At 39.5% G+C, this 16,807-nt stretch overlaps 1 protein-coding gene across 2 annotated transcripts in view; it reads left to right on the top strand.

Annotated features, from left to right (window-relative positions):
• LOC117376102 (phosphatidylethanolamine-binding protein 4) overlaps positions 1 to 16,807 on the top strand; it is a 42,267-nt gene that overhangs the window by 13,139 nt on the left and 12,321 nt on the right. For both annotated transcript variants that reach the window (XM_055224208.1, XM_055224209.1), the window contains exon 4: positions 3,274 to 3,372. In XM_055224208.1, the coding sequence (XP_055080183.1) occupies positions 3,274 to 3,372 (99 nt within the window). The remainder of the gene's footprint in view (positions 1 to 3,273; positions 3,373 to 16,807) is intronic.

The raw sequence follows: 16,807 nt of genomic DNA on the forward strand, positions 1-16,807 counted from the left end.
CAGTCGATGATTGCTAAGCCATTGCCGTTCCTTAATCACAACACAGATACCTGTTAATTACCAAATGAGTGTGTCTGTTTCTGCTACTTAGCCAGGGATTTGAGATCGATGGGTCGAGCTCTCAGAGCAGTTCGCCATTTAATGAAACATTGAGGGTTCTGTATGCAATTGCTGATGAGCTGAAGCAAAGGATCAGCCGCAATGTATTAATAGGCAGCCGAATGGACGACACTGTTTTCTGGTAGGTCAGGGATAAAGCCTGAACTTATAAACTCACACAGGGGCTTCTCCCCCCCTCTCCCTTTTTCTCTCTCCCTCTCCCTCTCTCCCTCTCTCCCCCTCACCCCCTCTCATTCTCCTTCTCTCCCTCTGTGGTGGTGTCATCATCTCACAGCACAGTAACTGTACGGTATTACTCTCTGATTCTCAGCAGAGTTCACTCAGAGGTAAGACCGTAGTTTCACCCTCAGAGAGACCTGACTTTCTCTTGATTACTTTAGTTTACCAAAATTGTTGTTTAAAAATGGTGTTACTAATTTGGAGCTATTATACCTGAAATGTAAACAACAACAGGCTCTAGTGCCGTTTCACAGACACAGTGACATACCCGAGGTCTAGATTGACTGGGCCATGAAGCCTGTCCCAGGAGACCATTTTGCTGTGATCACAGCAGGCAGTAAGAGGCTAATCTCAGGAGAATAAAGCTCAATCTCTGTCTGAATTCATTTAGACATACCCAAAGGAGCAGATTGGAGCACAGGTGCTACCACCTGTGAAGAATGTCTAACACATCCACATGTACAGCTCAGACATTTCTACAAAATGACTCTGTTCCCAGTGTTAAGTTAATACACTAGCAATAAATTTGGATAATACTAGAATGGAGCGCTCATGCCTTCTTTTCGAAAAGTGTTATTCATGTTAGTGTTATTTATTTATTTCCTATTTTTGGCCACAAATAAGTCAGACATGTTTTGATATACATTTTTTTGTTAAAGTCCTGAAAATGGTTTCAGATGGCAAAATATGCATCTGTTTTTCCCTGGAGTCTTTCACACATATCTGTGTGTAATTACTGTGGATTTTGACAGATGGAGGGAAAATGTCCTTGTAAGAGAGAAGGGTACATAGCATAATGTGTGAAGTGCAGGCTAAGAGGAGGGAGCCTCTTGTATTATTGGTGCCCATGCCAGCTGGACCAGACAGATTCTTACAGGTAGAAATTTAAGCAGCAAATGTGTGCACAAGTCATTGAAATGCAATGCCCACCATAATTAGGCCATGTTTTTTCACAGTTTTCTGTAAATTTTAAATGCTCTTAACATAACTCTAAATATGGAAAATCCATGCTAACTTTCGTGAAATGTGCATTAGACTGCTATTTCTTTCAGCGATAATTGTATCTTGGGGTCATTTTGATTAATGTTTATGTGCTTGAATCATGTTATTTTTGAATACATCAGTACTTAAATATTAGTGTAACTACATTATCACAGTGCCTTTGCCTGCTAGCAAACATGTATAAATGCGGATTACAAGTCTTGAGAAGGCAACAGGTCATGGTTGGTAAGCTGCCCGGGGGGTCACACTGATATGGAGTCACTTTTGACAGGCTGTGGAGGAGGCCTTATTGTTAGTGGTGTGTCTGTGTGTTACCTGCAGGCACTATCACTCACACTACAGTATTATCCTATTATTAGGCTTAGTTGTTTACGCTTATTACCGCTTGTCAGGTAGGCAGAGAATCCGTCTGAAAATGAGCGCCTGCTGAAAAATACATGCTTATTTCTTTATCGTACTTAACTACATTGTCTTAATTCTCCTAGGCCTGAAATAACATCTTGACAGGACAGAAACAAACATTTACACAATGTTTTTTAAGAATGTTATATTTACAACAAGCTGACTTTGTTTTGACACTAGTTATTTACACCATTTATTAACTGATAGCTTTCTATACTATTTTCTACACTATTTAAATCTTAATTGTCCAAACTTTGCACTGGTCCCGAGTTGCAATGTTAGTGAATTTTTTACTGTTTAATAAATTCATCGGTTGTGGGCAGTCAAGCACTTTCATTCAAAGAAGCTAAACCCTCAAACCACATACTGGTCATTGCTGTTTTATGTTTTGGTTGTTTTGAAGATATGCAGAATTAAAATAGTAATCTAGTCCCTATAATAAAAACTATTAAAAGTGCTCAAAAACATACTGTGTAATCTTTCAAATAAAAGTATACCATTTCTGTACTTATATTGTAAATTTCATAGCACATTTTTCATTTTGTGTGATACTTTCTACTTACATGACTTCTGAAGACTTGTCTGATATGGTCTGAATATCGCCTTTGGTACTATCCACAAAATATACTGATATATACATTTTTGGTCACACATAATTTTCAGCTACACCTGTCCCAATATAAAGTCTGACATAGAAATAATACACATTAAACAGCTTATATCACACCCCAATAAACTGTGCTGCTCTTCTAATTACATTGTAAATTGGCTGTAGTAGCTTATGTACACTGTATACAGTATGTGCACGCACCGATAAGATATTGTGCATTGAGCATCCACTAATATCTCTGTTTGTAGAGGAAGTGAACAAAATAAAAAATCCCATCATATGGTCTGGCAGATTTTGGGCTCGGGACCAGGGATGACAAATGTGCTCGAGCAATAATTCAATCTGCTCTCATAATTCTCTAACTTTTAGGGACAGACAGAATGAAGATTTTTCCGGCAATTAAGCGGCCAAGTCATCAGCCAATAGCTGTGATCTAGTGTTAGTTAAGATGCTTTTTCTCTCACTTTATCATATTGACAGATTGAGGGGTATAAAGACTGGGTAAGTGGCAGATAGTTACAGTGAATATGCTAACAAGTGGATGTGGTCAATGATCCAAAACGCTGTCACTTGATGATGATGAAGGCAAAAAATATAAAAAAGGAATGAGGTACTCTCACTGGCCTTTTTAATGGGTGCACAATAATAGATATATTATCTAATCAGCCATGGTAGTTCCCCAAAAAATGTACAGAACAGAGAATACAAAGTATTTCAACACCTTGTCATAAGTAATTTTGCTATCACCCAGTGTGGCAACAAACCGCGATGTGTTTCCCAATTAACTGGTCAATGCATCAGGATTTTTACGTGGTTTTACTTACTGTTATGAGTTTTTCAAGTATGTATGTATGTATAATTTATTTATTGATTTCATATTGTAATGAACATTCTAACATGACCAAATATTTCACTTGCAGAAAAAGTTGTACGTCCTGGTGATGGTTGATCCTGATGCAAAAAGTCGTGCTAATCCAGAACTCGCCTGCTGGCAGCATTGGCTGGTCGCAGACATTCAGGTAAAACTCTGCAACATTCTTCTGCTTCATGTTTATTTACAGATAGCCTCATGTGTTTTGGTGATAGGGACCCGAACAGCTTTTGTGATTGGATTACAAACTCTTATCATACAAATTTATGGAGCAATGGTTCTTGGGAAATGTGCATTTCTCATAATCTCAGGGTCTCACTTGGCATGTCTCGTGTTTATATCTGCACCAGGGCCCGATTGCAAGGCTGAAAAATTATGAATGGCTTTTAAGCCTAAACTTCGTGAAAAAACGATGCCAAGTTCAAGAAATGTTAATGTTTCCTATCATGTATCTTTTGCTATAAATGCGTGTGACAAAAGTGTGGGAGTAAGTCTTTCTAAATGGCTGTGAAAGTTTGCACAGCCCTGTCAGCAGCAGTTTGCCTGTGCTGTGGAAGGTCCGCACGTGTGAGACTGTTGGAGCGAGTGTCGTAGTCTTCCTCCCATTGCGCGGCCTCCCTCTGCTCCCCCTCCAGAGGACACATCTTGGCACGGCCTCCTCTCTTCATCTGTTCCCCGAGGCAGAGCAGCTCCCCCAATGCTCCACACTTCTCCATATTTTACACCCCCGAAATGGGCACCGCTCCGATCCCCGTATTCCTCTTCATATTTCGCTCCCTTTCAACCATTTTGTTTGTCTGTTTTCACATTCTTCCATTCTGACGCCAAAATGTGTGTTGAGTTGTTGATTGCCTGAAATATTTGGTGCTTAGCAGACATTTTCTAATCCTGCGGGAACTGAGAGATCAACCAGTAGATTAAGTCTGGTGATCTCAAAAACATGTCTTACAAAGACTTGAGTTATGTAGCCCTCCTGTGATTTTACATATCTAAAATGATAATTTGATTGGATTTTAATTGTATCCTTAAAATGTATATGAAATTATATAAGAACATATTTAAGTGCACTAGTAAAGTGTACTATGAATGCAAACACGTTCCTCGAAAAGTTACTCAAATTAATAAAACTTGTATATTACACAACTTGGAAATGGATTTTAAATCCACCAGTATAAACCCATTATACTCTCAGAAACAAGAATTTTGATATTGTTTCTCTCTTTACGCCATTGCCTGTCAGGCCCATTGACCAGCTGCAAATAAACAAATGTCTTTCAAGTGCTCAGACAGACCACACTCTCTGCAGCAATTCAATTTCCTGTCACTTGTGTGGGTGTTGACCTGCTCTGCCTGTGCAGCGATTGGCCACTGCTCTGGAAGCTTTTTCTGTTGGGGACTGGTGGTTGGTCAGAAGGGTTAATGAGCCTTTTGAGTGATGCCAACCGCAGTGGGAGGTGTTTAATTGACCAGGGTGGCTAGGTGACATCACATGACCTCACTTTGATTTTTTTATCTGTCAATGTGAATGTATTTCTCACTCTGCTTTTGTCTTTAAATGCTCGAGCCGAATAAAATATTGAATAACACAAGTGTTAGGTAGTGTACTCTGTGCTTGGGTTTCAGAGTGATGAAAAATTAACTGTTGCCATTGTAAATTCTTCTTCAGATCGGTGCTGTCTGTTGAAAATTACTTTTTTGTCTTTAAATTAGAAAGTATTTTGTGATCAAATTGCATTGGTCCTCTTTTGCGATGGAAAACTGTAATGTTCAGCAATTCAGTCTTTGTTGCTTCTGATTCTACAGTATCTTAGTTACTGCTGTATTTAGTTTGCATGGGGTCGTAGCTGTTAATGTAAGCTGGATCAACAGTTGGATCTCCTTGTCAAACAGTACAAGCTCTTGCAGCCATTTTCTTCACATAAATATTAATTAATTCAAGGTCATGTGCCCCAGTTTGTACCATAATTAGAACATTCTCTTTATCCACATCCGTGAGTCCATGAAGGTAAAGATTTTCTTGAGATTGAGACTCTGTGAGAAATGTTCAAAATCGTTCAGTAGAGAGTGAGGCCACACCCCTGCTGTATACACACAGTATTACATTATATTTGTTGAAAATGTACCCAGCTCTCTCAAACGTAGTAATATATAGCAAAAGTGATATAGATTTCACGTTTTACAGATGATAATTGTAGTTTAATGTACCTTTATTTATTTAATTGTACAATTTTATTATGAAAATCAACATTAGCATCATACATCAATTCATAAAAAAGACAGTGGTCAGAGGAGCAGAGGGTGCAGATTGTTAGCCTTGATTCTGGCAGTCTACCCCAGGGCAGCTGTGGCTACAGCTTAGGACCACCAACTATGGAATGAATGAATTATACAAGCTGTTTGTGTTCTTGAGAGTGAATGAGTACAGTGTAGTGCTTTAATAGATAAACCTGTAAAGGTTTACCTATTAAACCTTACTGGCTTAATAAATAAACCTATAGGTACTGTGCAAGTGCAAGACATTATTATTAAATAGTAGGCTTTAATAAATGTAATGTATTCATTTCCATTTTAAATTCTTTTTCTCAATGACCTCTTGAGTTCTGGAAAGTGTAATTTAGAGTCTCATCAGCACTCTTCACTTCACATCAATTAGTGGCTGTTACCAAAATAACGATCAACAGATTGTTAAACTAAGTCTGAGAGTTTTATCCAGATTGTGCCTCTCGCTCGCTGCTCTTTCTGTCTTCAAATCAATGCAGATGTTTCGCTATGGTCTCGCTGCAATAATTACTGTAACAAGCAAATCATTAGGATCTGAATGGAGTCAGCGTATATAAATACAGCACTAGAGGTTACTTCCACTTATTCCCTCATTATGCTTTGGGTTGTTTGTGAGCCAACATGATGCAATATGAACTTGCAAATCAGTGGTAAACTTTATGCTCTTTCCTTGAACCGAGAAATGCCAAGTTGTTCATTACTGCTGTAAAATCCCATTTAGACAAACTCATAGCCTAAGGTTTGGATGATTTTTCACATTTGTTTTGATGCTTCTTGACTGTGAGTTTGTCTCTGACAGGTGAGCACTGTTTGGCACAGGTAACTTTTTCAGCATAAAGACTTTCAGTTGGATCTGAGTTAAAAGTTAAATTTAAAGTTATTTGCTTTATTTGTAGTGATAAAAATGCAAATGTTACCAGTTGCAAAAGCTGCTATGATAACATGCATCGTTATCAATATAAGCAAACACAACAAAGAAACCAATATCAATATTGTCTTGGGCAACTTAAACATAAATGGGATATTATTTTATAATTTATAATTGTAAATTATATTTTATATTACAGCTAGAGTTTCCCAAATCCAGCTGCAGTTTTATGTGTATTTATGGGTTTTTTTTCAGCTTCACATCTCATCTTCACTGTCTCAGGCCAGCTGTTGTTTCAGGTCTCAAGCTACTTGATGTTTCAGACAGCTCAGTCCGGACATGTCATAGGGTTCTTAATATTCTGATTATTATGATTATAGGGTAATAGGGATATGAATGTGTGTGTGTGGAGTGCACGCACAAAGGCACACAATGCCTGTGTTGTGCGGCTGCTTTGGACAAATACAAACAGTGAAGTATTGTGACTGTCTCAGGCCAGCTGGCTTTGTGTCTGTGTGTTGTGTGGCCTGCGGAGATCGTCTGCTCCACACCTCTACATGTCCGATCTGCAAACTCCCAGGCGTGGAACTCTCTTAGTGCGGCTCTTCACAAGTACGCTGCTTAAAATGGGTTTACAATAATAAAATACAATACACTCATAAAAACACTGCATTATTTAAATAAGCACCAAAGAAGAAATGCTATGAAAAATACAGGTGTTTGTCACACCTTTTGTTTGTGTTATAAAAGAGAACAATCTCTGCTAAATTAAAACTCCTCCCAAGGCATTGAATCTGTCGTGCAGTGACAAAGGGTATCCAGCTATTGACCCACACATCTGTAAGTTCATGGAAATGGCCAACGTGGTAAGAATTACCCCTCTTCATTGAGCCAAGCAAAATTATATCATTGTTTGTCTTTACCAAATGATTGACCTTCTGACAATATTTGAACTGAAAAATTAGTGGGGAACAATCAAATATTCATGTTTTTTTCTTGAGGAAGTACAGCTGCATATGGCAACTTTGTGACACAAACATATCTGCTCCTACACTGAGCTACATATGCGGTTTATCTTTGTCTTCTCAAGTTGAAGTCGATGTCAAGTTTAGTTTCAGTCAGATATCATTAGTGCAGAGACGACAAAGTAATGAGTGTTTAAAATGGTATCTGTAACCTCTGCGTTAGCCTTTGAGTTTGTTTAGCTAAATACATATCCAAATAAATATACATAATTGCATTGTTCTTTTGCCTGTAATTATCCCTACTGTGGCATGTTATGATTTAAGCGTTTATTTTTTGACAGACAGCTGCCCCCATATGGAAGCCAAAAACAGTCTCCCAAAGGCCAGGCGATCCATAGCTAGTTTCATTGCGAGAACAAAGACGCCTTGGTATTATTCATAATTAAACTCTTATTGTGTAGTCACAGGCTGAATATTTCCATTCTTCTGCCTGTCTTTCCCCTCTCGTACTTTGCACCTCGCGCCGGGAACATCTGGCTGGCGTCAGAGTGGAGCCTGGCTGTGCAGATTGGAGCAGGTAGAGAGCACATTGTCGCCCAGCTAATGATGAGAGTGTCTGCCCTCTCTCTTGGAGGAGACGCAAGCTGCTGCTTCACTCCACTCATACGCCCAAGGAAACAGATTTCCAAACATATGCACTGTGTTTTTAATCCAGTTGAGCACTTCATTTTCCAGAAAACACAAATAACCTTACGGGACATCCATATCTTACAACAAGGGGGTGGGCGCAAAAGGAATCTAACATTTTTTCCTCTTTTTTTAAATTTGATTTTTTAAACTCCTTCCAAAGTTGCTAAACATGCCTATAAACCAGGTTAACAGTTTACTTGTTTATGGTTGCACAAAGTTTTACACACAAGTTGCTTGTGGCACTCAGTTGTATGAAGAAACTTTGTGTAATAGAAACTCAGTGAGGCACACCTGTTTGCTGTCTTTGTTTAAACTTACACTTTCTAGTGAAACTCGTATTAAACTACTTTGTGAATGGGTAATTGCAAAGTTTGGACAATTCATAGAGTGTGATTCATAAATTATACAGAATTATACATAACAATAAATTAAGTGGGCCTAAATTTAAAATACAAAATCATGTGCATGTTTTAACTGTAAATGAGTTTGACCCCAATGGTCACTCTTTGTTTTTCAGAGCTCTGTGTATTTTCCCTGGTGACTCGTCGACAACAATAGCCCTTAACATGGAGGCCCAGCTGGAGGTGCTTAACATTTAAGGCAGTGCTCATCCTGCTGACAGAGGCAGCCAGACAAATGTCAGAGGTGTAGCTACACAACTGCAGCTTTTGGAAGTCATTTATTTAATAAACCATCTTAACAAACCACAAAAAACAAAGACCCATACAGTATTTTCTGCAAAAAGCTACTCAGAGCATCACAAATAGGTCAACATATTAGTAATATTTAACAAATCTTGTTTTCAAAGTATCCAAAATACTTTTTTCGGATAGTTCTGTGTTTACTAAATGGTCCAGACGAGTTGTACTTCACAACCAGGTTCAGGTTTGATCCAGTGGCAGTACTTGTGGTAATCTGTAATAGTGGCTTTTGTCAAAGGCCTATACTTAGTTGTGTCCACCTGCTCATTACTATTAAATTTAACCATCAGTCCCGTCCAGTGCTTGTTGCTGCTCATTACAAGCAGGTTGATTTTCTTTAGTGTGGGCTGTTGCTCTCACTGTTCTCCGCCACCTAAAGAGAGAATTACATAAGAATCCTCCGCTTTGTCAGCTCCATCCCCCGTCCACATACAACAAACACTGTGCGTTATTTCAGCGGATAGTCTACTGAGCATCTCCACCATCGCTCACACAGCTGACCTCGCTTACATCAAAGTAATGTCATTTTTTATTATTTAGCTTAATATTCTTTCCAAGAAAGGCAAATCCCCCTTGTCTACACAATGTGACCTGTGGAAATAAATGACTTTTTTAGGATTTGCTTATTCAAGGATCAGCCCACTGCCGTATATTGTTGCGTACTGTCCTGGATAAATCTGGTGTTATTTCTCTCCAAGAAAAAAAACAACCTGGAAAGCCCTCCTTGATCTGGCCCGTCACACTGCGAGACAGTTTGGACCTTCTCCCCATCCAACTGCAGTTTGAAACCGGCATAGCTTTGCATGGCGCTTCTTTTATATGTGCCCCCTTTCTTCACACCCACGACCATTGTGTATAAAATCCTGTTTTTTTCCTGAAAAGATTTCTGGTTGCAGCCGCAGACAATGTTCCCCCACACAAGCTGTCGTCTTTGTCATATACCCCCTCCTTATCCACTTGAGTCGGTAAAGCAGGATCTCTGGCAGCCGGCCCTGCGTGTGAGTGAGAGTGTTTTACAGGTGGCGCGGCCTACCTGTCCCCCTGCAAAATGTCCACTTTTGACACTTTGTACTTTGAGAGGGGCTGGACCGTTGCTTAGAGAAACCAGGGGAAACTGAGGGGCGGGTAAGAAGGGACAAATGTCAGGTTTGGTAGGGGGGCTGCTGGGCGTCTCCTGATAGGGTACAGTGAAGGGGAGTGAGGCATGCTGATAAAAACAACTCACTAACAATTATGTTCACCTAAAATAGCCCTTACTTAAGTATACAGCAGGATTGCCAGTTAATTGTACACAAAAACAATAACTTCACAAAGGGCCTCCTGCAGCCAATGTATTTTCTTGTATTTTGGCATGATAATTAAGTGTGACAGCTATGAATGCAATTTGGCACATATTATAGTGGCCTGTCTAACTCATTGTAATGATTATTAGTGTCAGTAATCCAAAAGTTATAATAAACTAATGAAGGTATGAGACTGTATTCAGTTATTTGGTACAACATGGATTGTCACACTGTACAGCTATTGCACTACATTTGTACCTATGCAAATTGTAAATGTTATCCACCAATTCTAGTGTTTAGTTTTTTTAATCGTGTGAGTTGCTACAGTGCATGCGTGTTAATATTGCCTCTTTTTCCAACAAGTTCATCCTGATACAACCCACTTTGTTTATACATACCTAAAGACTGATACGAGAACTCTCTATCCTTTAATGCTGTATAGATACTTTCTTAAAGAATAAGACTTAATGTAAAACAATTAACAATAGTAAACCACTATTGTACAAATACACCTACATCTTTTTGCTATCATGGGATTTTTAATGACAGCAATCCTAATAATCAGACGAGATAATGCTTCAACATAACATGCAAAACACACACACATTTTTGCAATTTGCAAAGCCAATTTTTTTTCATTCCCTTCTATACTGAAATAATTTGTGTGCAAGCGTTTTCCTCTACAATTGTTCTTGGATTTGTTCAACTTGTTCTTATTGATATGCTGTAGGACTAACAACCATAAAATCTACTAAGACCTCTGATCTTTACTATTGACCATTATCATCGCCGAGAGGTTTTTTTCTCTTGCACTGTGGTATTTTTATGCTACACTTGGAGAGGAACCTGTTTACATTCCAGGGTTGCTGTATAGTTCACTTCTTCCCAGCTTCGGTTCCAAAGCACTGTATAGATTTCTTTGCCGTTGATGAAATTAAAAAGACAGCAGTGTGTGTGTGGCGTGCCTGGCAGCTACGCGATTTGCCTGCGAGTTCACGATACGGGTTGAGAGGGGAGTTCCTTTGGGGAGGATTAAATAGCTCCCTGTCTTCCCACCCTCCTCCTCCTGCCCTCCCATACTCGCAAGAACACAAACAGCTTGCAGGGCTGCACACTATACTGCGCTGCTATATACAAGCCTGCGCCGCTCACAGGTAACAATAAGCCAGGGTCAAAGGTTAAGAGGGATTGTGGAGCTCGGATTCACAAAGGGTTCCTCTGGCAAACACTGTGCTTTGGTGCCCGTGGTGTGGCCACTGGGAAGAAGGGAGAGAGGGTGAGAGAAGTAGTTGGTTCAGTCAGGAAGGACTGGGTGAAAAACATAGGGATAGAGAGGCTGGCTGACAAGTCATAATGCAGTAGCTTATGTTTGTGTTTCCAGTATGGCTAACTGCTTATAAATGTGTATTTTGGCTGGTGTCACAGTCACAATAACACCATATAAGAACTTACATTTTTGCTTGGATAGATGTATAGGAAGGTCATCTGGCACTAAGTCAGTGGAGACTAAAATGAAAACCACCAGATGAGTTAGTTTTCTCTTCTTTTGGAGTTACCAACCTCACCAAGTGTCAGAGGAAGTCAGTTGGCTGGCGCGCTCTGGATACGCTTCATATTCATCCAGGCATAAGACTGGGTCCATAAAGAGTACTTCTCTGTGGCTAGAGTAGATTTAGACCATTTTTACTGATCCACAATTGAAATCGTGAGATTGTTTTGTTGTTTTTTGAATGACATTTTTAATTTATATTACTTTAGCAAAGAGCACCGTAACATGAAGCAATGTTATTTTTTTATGGCAAAAACTAATGGTCATGCTGCTAGTAAGTAATTTTGGTCTGTTCACACCACCACAGTTTTCAGACTAAACCAGGTCCAAGTATAGCATTATCGAATGTCTTTAAAAAAAGCGAGACTGCACATATGCGTTTTTAAGAAATGTATTTGTGATGACATAGCCAAGTCTGTCATTGTAACCCTTAAGCGCTGCCTCCATCAGGTTGTGTGAATAGGAAGGGGATTATCCATTTAATCTCTTTATCATGCATGCTGTATACATACACTTGGGTGTGTGCCTAAAACCTCTGTCCTGATCAGTGTCATCTGCACCTTTTGCAATGTTCCCCCACTAACCCATAGACTAATTCAGGTTAGCTCCATGCTTTCAGTGCATTATCCTTTCAATGTTAAAACCCGGTCTGCGTAAATATGTAGATTTTAAAAATACATGGTTTTAATCCCCCATTGCCACAAATGTATTCAGAACAAAGGCAGTAACACGAATTAGGTTACTGTACATTTCACTCAGTGTATGCTCCAAAAGTAGGAATTAATAATGAAGATGCTTTTTGGCCCGAAATGGCTGTTCAAACAATTATGTACTTAGTTTCTTCCAACAAATGCATTCAGCGTTATTGTTTTTGCCTCCATAGCAAAGCACCCAAAAGACTAAAACCTTTCATTCCCAGCAAAGGCCGCTATTGGTCACCGTCAATAAAAGCATAAAAGCATTTATTTCCCACGTTTGTCAAATTAACAGCATACTCCATCTCCCATAGGACTTGTAAGGTTCATTAACCTTTCTGTGAAGTGGGACAGGTTTCCAGCAGTTACCATAACCTCTGTCTCGCTCGCACCTCAATTATAATAGAAGAATTAAACATCCGGCCATTCAAAACAGTAATGCGGCCTCTTAAATCCCTTTGTACTGGCTCTCAGTTGTTAATGACTAAAGACACTGCGTGAACCGGAGTTATCAACACACATAACTATGGACACAGGCAAATGGCCACTCTTACACACTAATGACTAAACATGCTCCGCTTTGATGGCAACATTTTATCTGCTTCAAAACCATCGTGCCTCAGCGGTATAAATGATTGTTGATTCTAAATGAAAGTGAGAACAGTTTGGAAAATTCACCAGATTTATTTGATTTAAAAAAAATATTTTACTCAGTGCAAAATTGTCATCAAAGTCAAAAAATAACCTTGAACTAATTAAGAGGTCAATTACACGCCTGTTGATCCATTTTTAATTTCTAATAATTGGATTAATCATGTGGGCTTAGAGTTCACCGCCTTGTCCACCTACTCCTATATCACTTCCTGTAGCACTCAAGATTTCATTTACCAAACTTTTTATTAATACACTTCATTTTCAAAACCGCCCCCTTAGAAAGCCTTCATCAAAATCTAAATCAAAAATTGTATCTCTAATCTTGTTAGATAACTGTAAGCTTTGTGTTGCTGCTAGTAGTAGGCAAAAAGAAACAGGGATTTTCCAGTGCCACCCCCGTGAGCCAGGCAAGCCCTATATGGGGACATGTCAATGCTTTTATTTGCTTGTTATGCTGATGAAGCTAACAGGGCAGGGCGAGTGGGCAGCCTTGTGCACCATCCAGGATTCCCTTCAAATGACTCAGCCAACCCCCACTCAATCTGACTGTTACCTTGGGAACTCTGGGCTTCCCTCAATATCACTGTAGACTCGTCACTACCAGCAAACACACACACACGCTGAAGAGAAATGGCCTGTGGATGAAATTATCTTATTAAAATGCTATGACCACTGCCCTGTTAAACCCAATATGCTCTATGAAAAGAAGATGACCAACACAGCAAGGCCACTGTGTGAAGAGGAATTTGTAATGTATGCAAATGAGATCAGATAGATTATAGTTATAAGTGGATAGTTTCTTATCCAGTGATTCGAGTAATAATACGCTTCTCAGCTAATGAACTGGGCTTGAAGAAGTCTAGGTTCTTCACATTACATGTCAGCTGATGTCAGGATACAGTTCAGTTAATAACTGGACAGTTTGTGTTTCCAGCTCACCTCATTATCAAAGCCAAATGAGTTACTAAAGCCATTAGTCCAGTGGGCTATATTGTTAAGTGGATTAATTTGTCAATGCACTCATGCACATCAAGGATTACTCCTCATAACCTGCCCTGGCTAGACCTGTTCTTTTATGACCAAAGTGCACTCTACCAACCAGTCTCAAGCCAAATCTGCTTAGGCCATAACATATTTTGAACCATGATATATTGCTACAGAGAAATATAAAGCTAAACGATAATATTGAGACTACTTTATGCTACTGACACAAAAGCAATAATAATCCCAGTAAACCAATCCCAGTAAACCAACAGTAAATAAACAGTATGATTTTAAGGCATGAGGTGCAGCAAATAAATTGCTGAATGAACCAGTAATTAGCCCTAGAAGTGAATTATTCTACAGCTCAAATCAGATACAGCCTACAGCCTTGTATTACAACAAAAATGACAAAAACCTGCCCATTATTGCAAAGAAATTGTACACACAATAAATATTGACCCCCAAAATATATTGTCCCAGTTTTCATATATTGAACGATAAGTCAATATAGTAATTATTGTGACCACTAACTTTTGTGGATCATTATAAGATTAGCGTTTAGAGATTGATCAATATGCTTTGTTTTTTTTTTTTCATGGCCAATGCCTAAACCTATTGTTTAGAATCCAGAGCGACTGATGGCCTATGAGCTCTGCCAGTATTTTTGGTCCGATTTTGAATATTTTCCCCAAATGTCATTTTAAATTTACAAACTTCCCCCAAGCCCTTTTTTTTAACCTCAAATCTAGAAGAAGAAGAGTTTTGTTGTCACATTTTGCTGTCTCTTTGCCTTAAAGTGTTAGTAGCTTTGTGTGTATTTTTAGGCAGCAGATTGACCAAAACAAAATATCGGCCTGTGCTGGAGATTTAAGACCAATAATCAATATGCTAAAAAGTCCATATATCGACCCGATATATCAACCACCCCATATATTGTTCTATCTCTAGTAGATTTTCTCACTCTGCCAAGGCATTACTTGAATGTAGATACTGTAGATTAAGATTGTTACTCTTCTCAAATACATGGTTTATAATTATTATATTTCAAGCTTTCAGATCATCCCCCCCCCCCCCCCCCAAAGGTCTATGTCCTTGGCCACTCCACTCTACTATATAATTTTAAAGAAGTGTATACGGTTCATTTGTATCTGGTGTCTCACACACATATCACACTTTAGTATGTTCAAAAGCGCTGTGCCACCTGCTCCACATGGCTGCAAAGGCTGGACACATTAAAACAAGGTGGCGTGGTGGAGAAGTGAAGCGGTTTGTGAGCTGCCTCCATCTGGCTCCAGAGGTCAGCAGCCTGCTCCACGGAGCACCACTGCTCTTCAGTGGCTGCAGTGCAGTGTACCTCGGGTTCATAGTCCGTATGAGAAAAGTGAAGCCATCTGGTGAAGCTTTATGTTAGCGCCATTTAAATAAAGTTTCCTCTGTGACAAGGAACATGTATCATAATGACTATCTAAGCATTTCTACTGGGTTTGGTTACAAACTTATGCTTATAACATCATATAAATACAGACATTTAAAAACTAAGCAAGCAAGCAAATGGGTAAATGTCAGATGAAAAGTATAGTAAATTAGACGTTCTTTCAAGGCATACAAATTTGGTGGTAACCACATTGAAGGAGATATGGAAAGGCTCAGTGTATAGTGTGGACCAGTACTCTTACACGGATAAACCAGAGCTTCCCCAAGACTCACTGGAACAAAAACCTGGCCAGGTTTGAACTGAAGAATCAATTTAAATTGGTTTGCTGATATAGTAGCTTCTGACTCCACTCTTTTTAGTCTGCCTATTATCCTCTAAGTCGATCAGTCCTCTTTTTAAACTTTGATTATTCTCTCTTTTAAATATCTCATCACCCAATAAAGCCAAACATATTTAACCTGTGAACACTTCTGCTTGGTTCACTTGGAGACGCAGACTTATAATTCACAATAACCCTGCAAATGAATGGACTTAATTACCGAGGCGTAGATGAGGGAGGCTGTCATAAGCACTTGGCTGCAGTGGAATAGGCGAGTGGGGGGAGGGGGGAGTAGCTGTGGTGCTGCAAGTCCAGCCTCAGAAATAGAGCTGTGAACACCATCTGTCATGCTCTCTCTACCCGTCTGTTAGCCTGACTGCAAGTACCAGGGAGAAGGAGGCTCTCCGAAGTGCAGGGGAAAGGACGTGGGTGCTGCCTGGTGTAGGTGTGGGTTTGCAGGGCGTGGAGGAGGAGAGGCATCACTGATACACAGTATATGGAGGTGCATGAGTAAGTCTTAATGATGACAAAGGGAAGCTCTTTCTCCCACACAGAGAAGGCTGGAGAGCAGGGTGGTGATGGTGGGCCGCTGGGTAGTCCTGGTGAAACAGCACCCTGCACGCACCCACAACATCTTTACAAAGTCCCACCCACTGGCAGCGTTCTGAGGAGGACTCCGAACAGGAAGTGATGAAAGTGAATTAAACCAAAAGAGGGCTCATCTTCCTCCCTCAGGCTGATAAATGTATAACTGAAGACGTGAAAGGTTTCAGCAACTTGGCCTTTGGTGGTACCTGAACTGTATTTTGCCCCTATAAAACATACATCAATCATCTAAATGATTTGTCATCATATTATGTTTTAGGCTAGTAACTGTAGATAGTGTGGGCTATTCACAAATTCCAACCAAATCTGGGCCATGCCAGGTGTACACAGTCAGATGCCCGTTCTCAAGGGATATATACTCGTAACAAAAGGAGCTCTCAGGAGGAAAAAAAAGATTGTTGACCCCTTCACTATACCTCCTCTGTACAACACATCAAACACAAGCATAAGTAAAACATAATTAAATAAACGCTTTTAAAAATGAAATGATACTTGTTTTAGACAATTAAAACATACATAAACTATAAAAATGTAATGTGATTTGTAAGTAATAT

The sequence above is a fragment of the Periophthalmus magnuspinnatus genome, chromosome 9 (assembly GCF_009829125.3).
Source record: "Periophthalmus magnuspinnatus isolate fPerMag1 chromosome 9, fPerMag1.2.pri, whole genome shotgun sequence".
Taxonomy (NCBI): domain Eukaryota; kingdom Metazoa; phylum Chordata; class Actinopteri; order Gobiiformes; family Gobiidae; genus Periophthalmus; species Periophthalmus magnuspinnatus.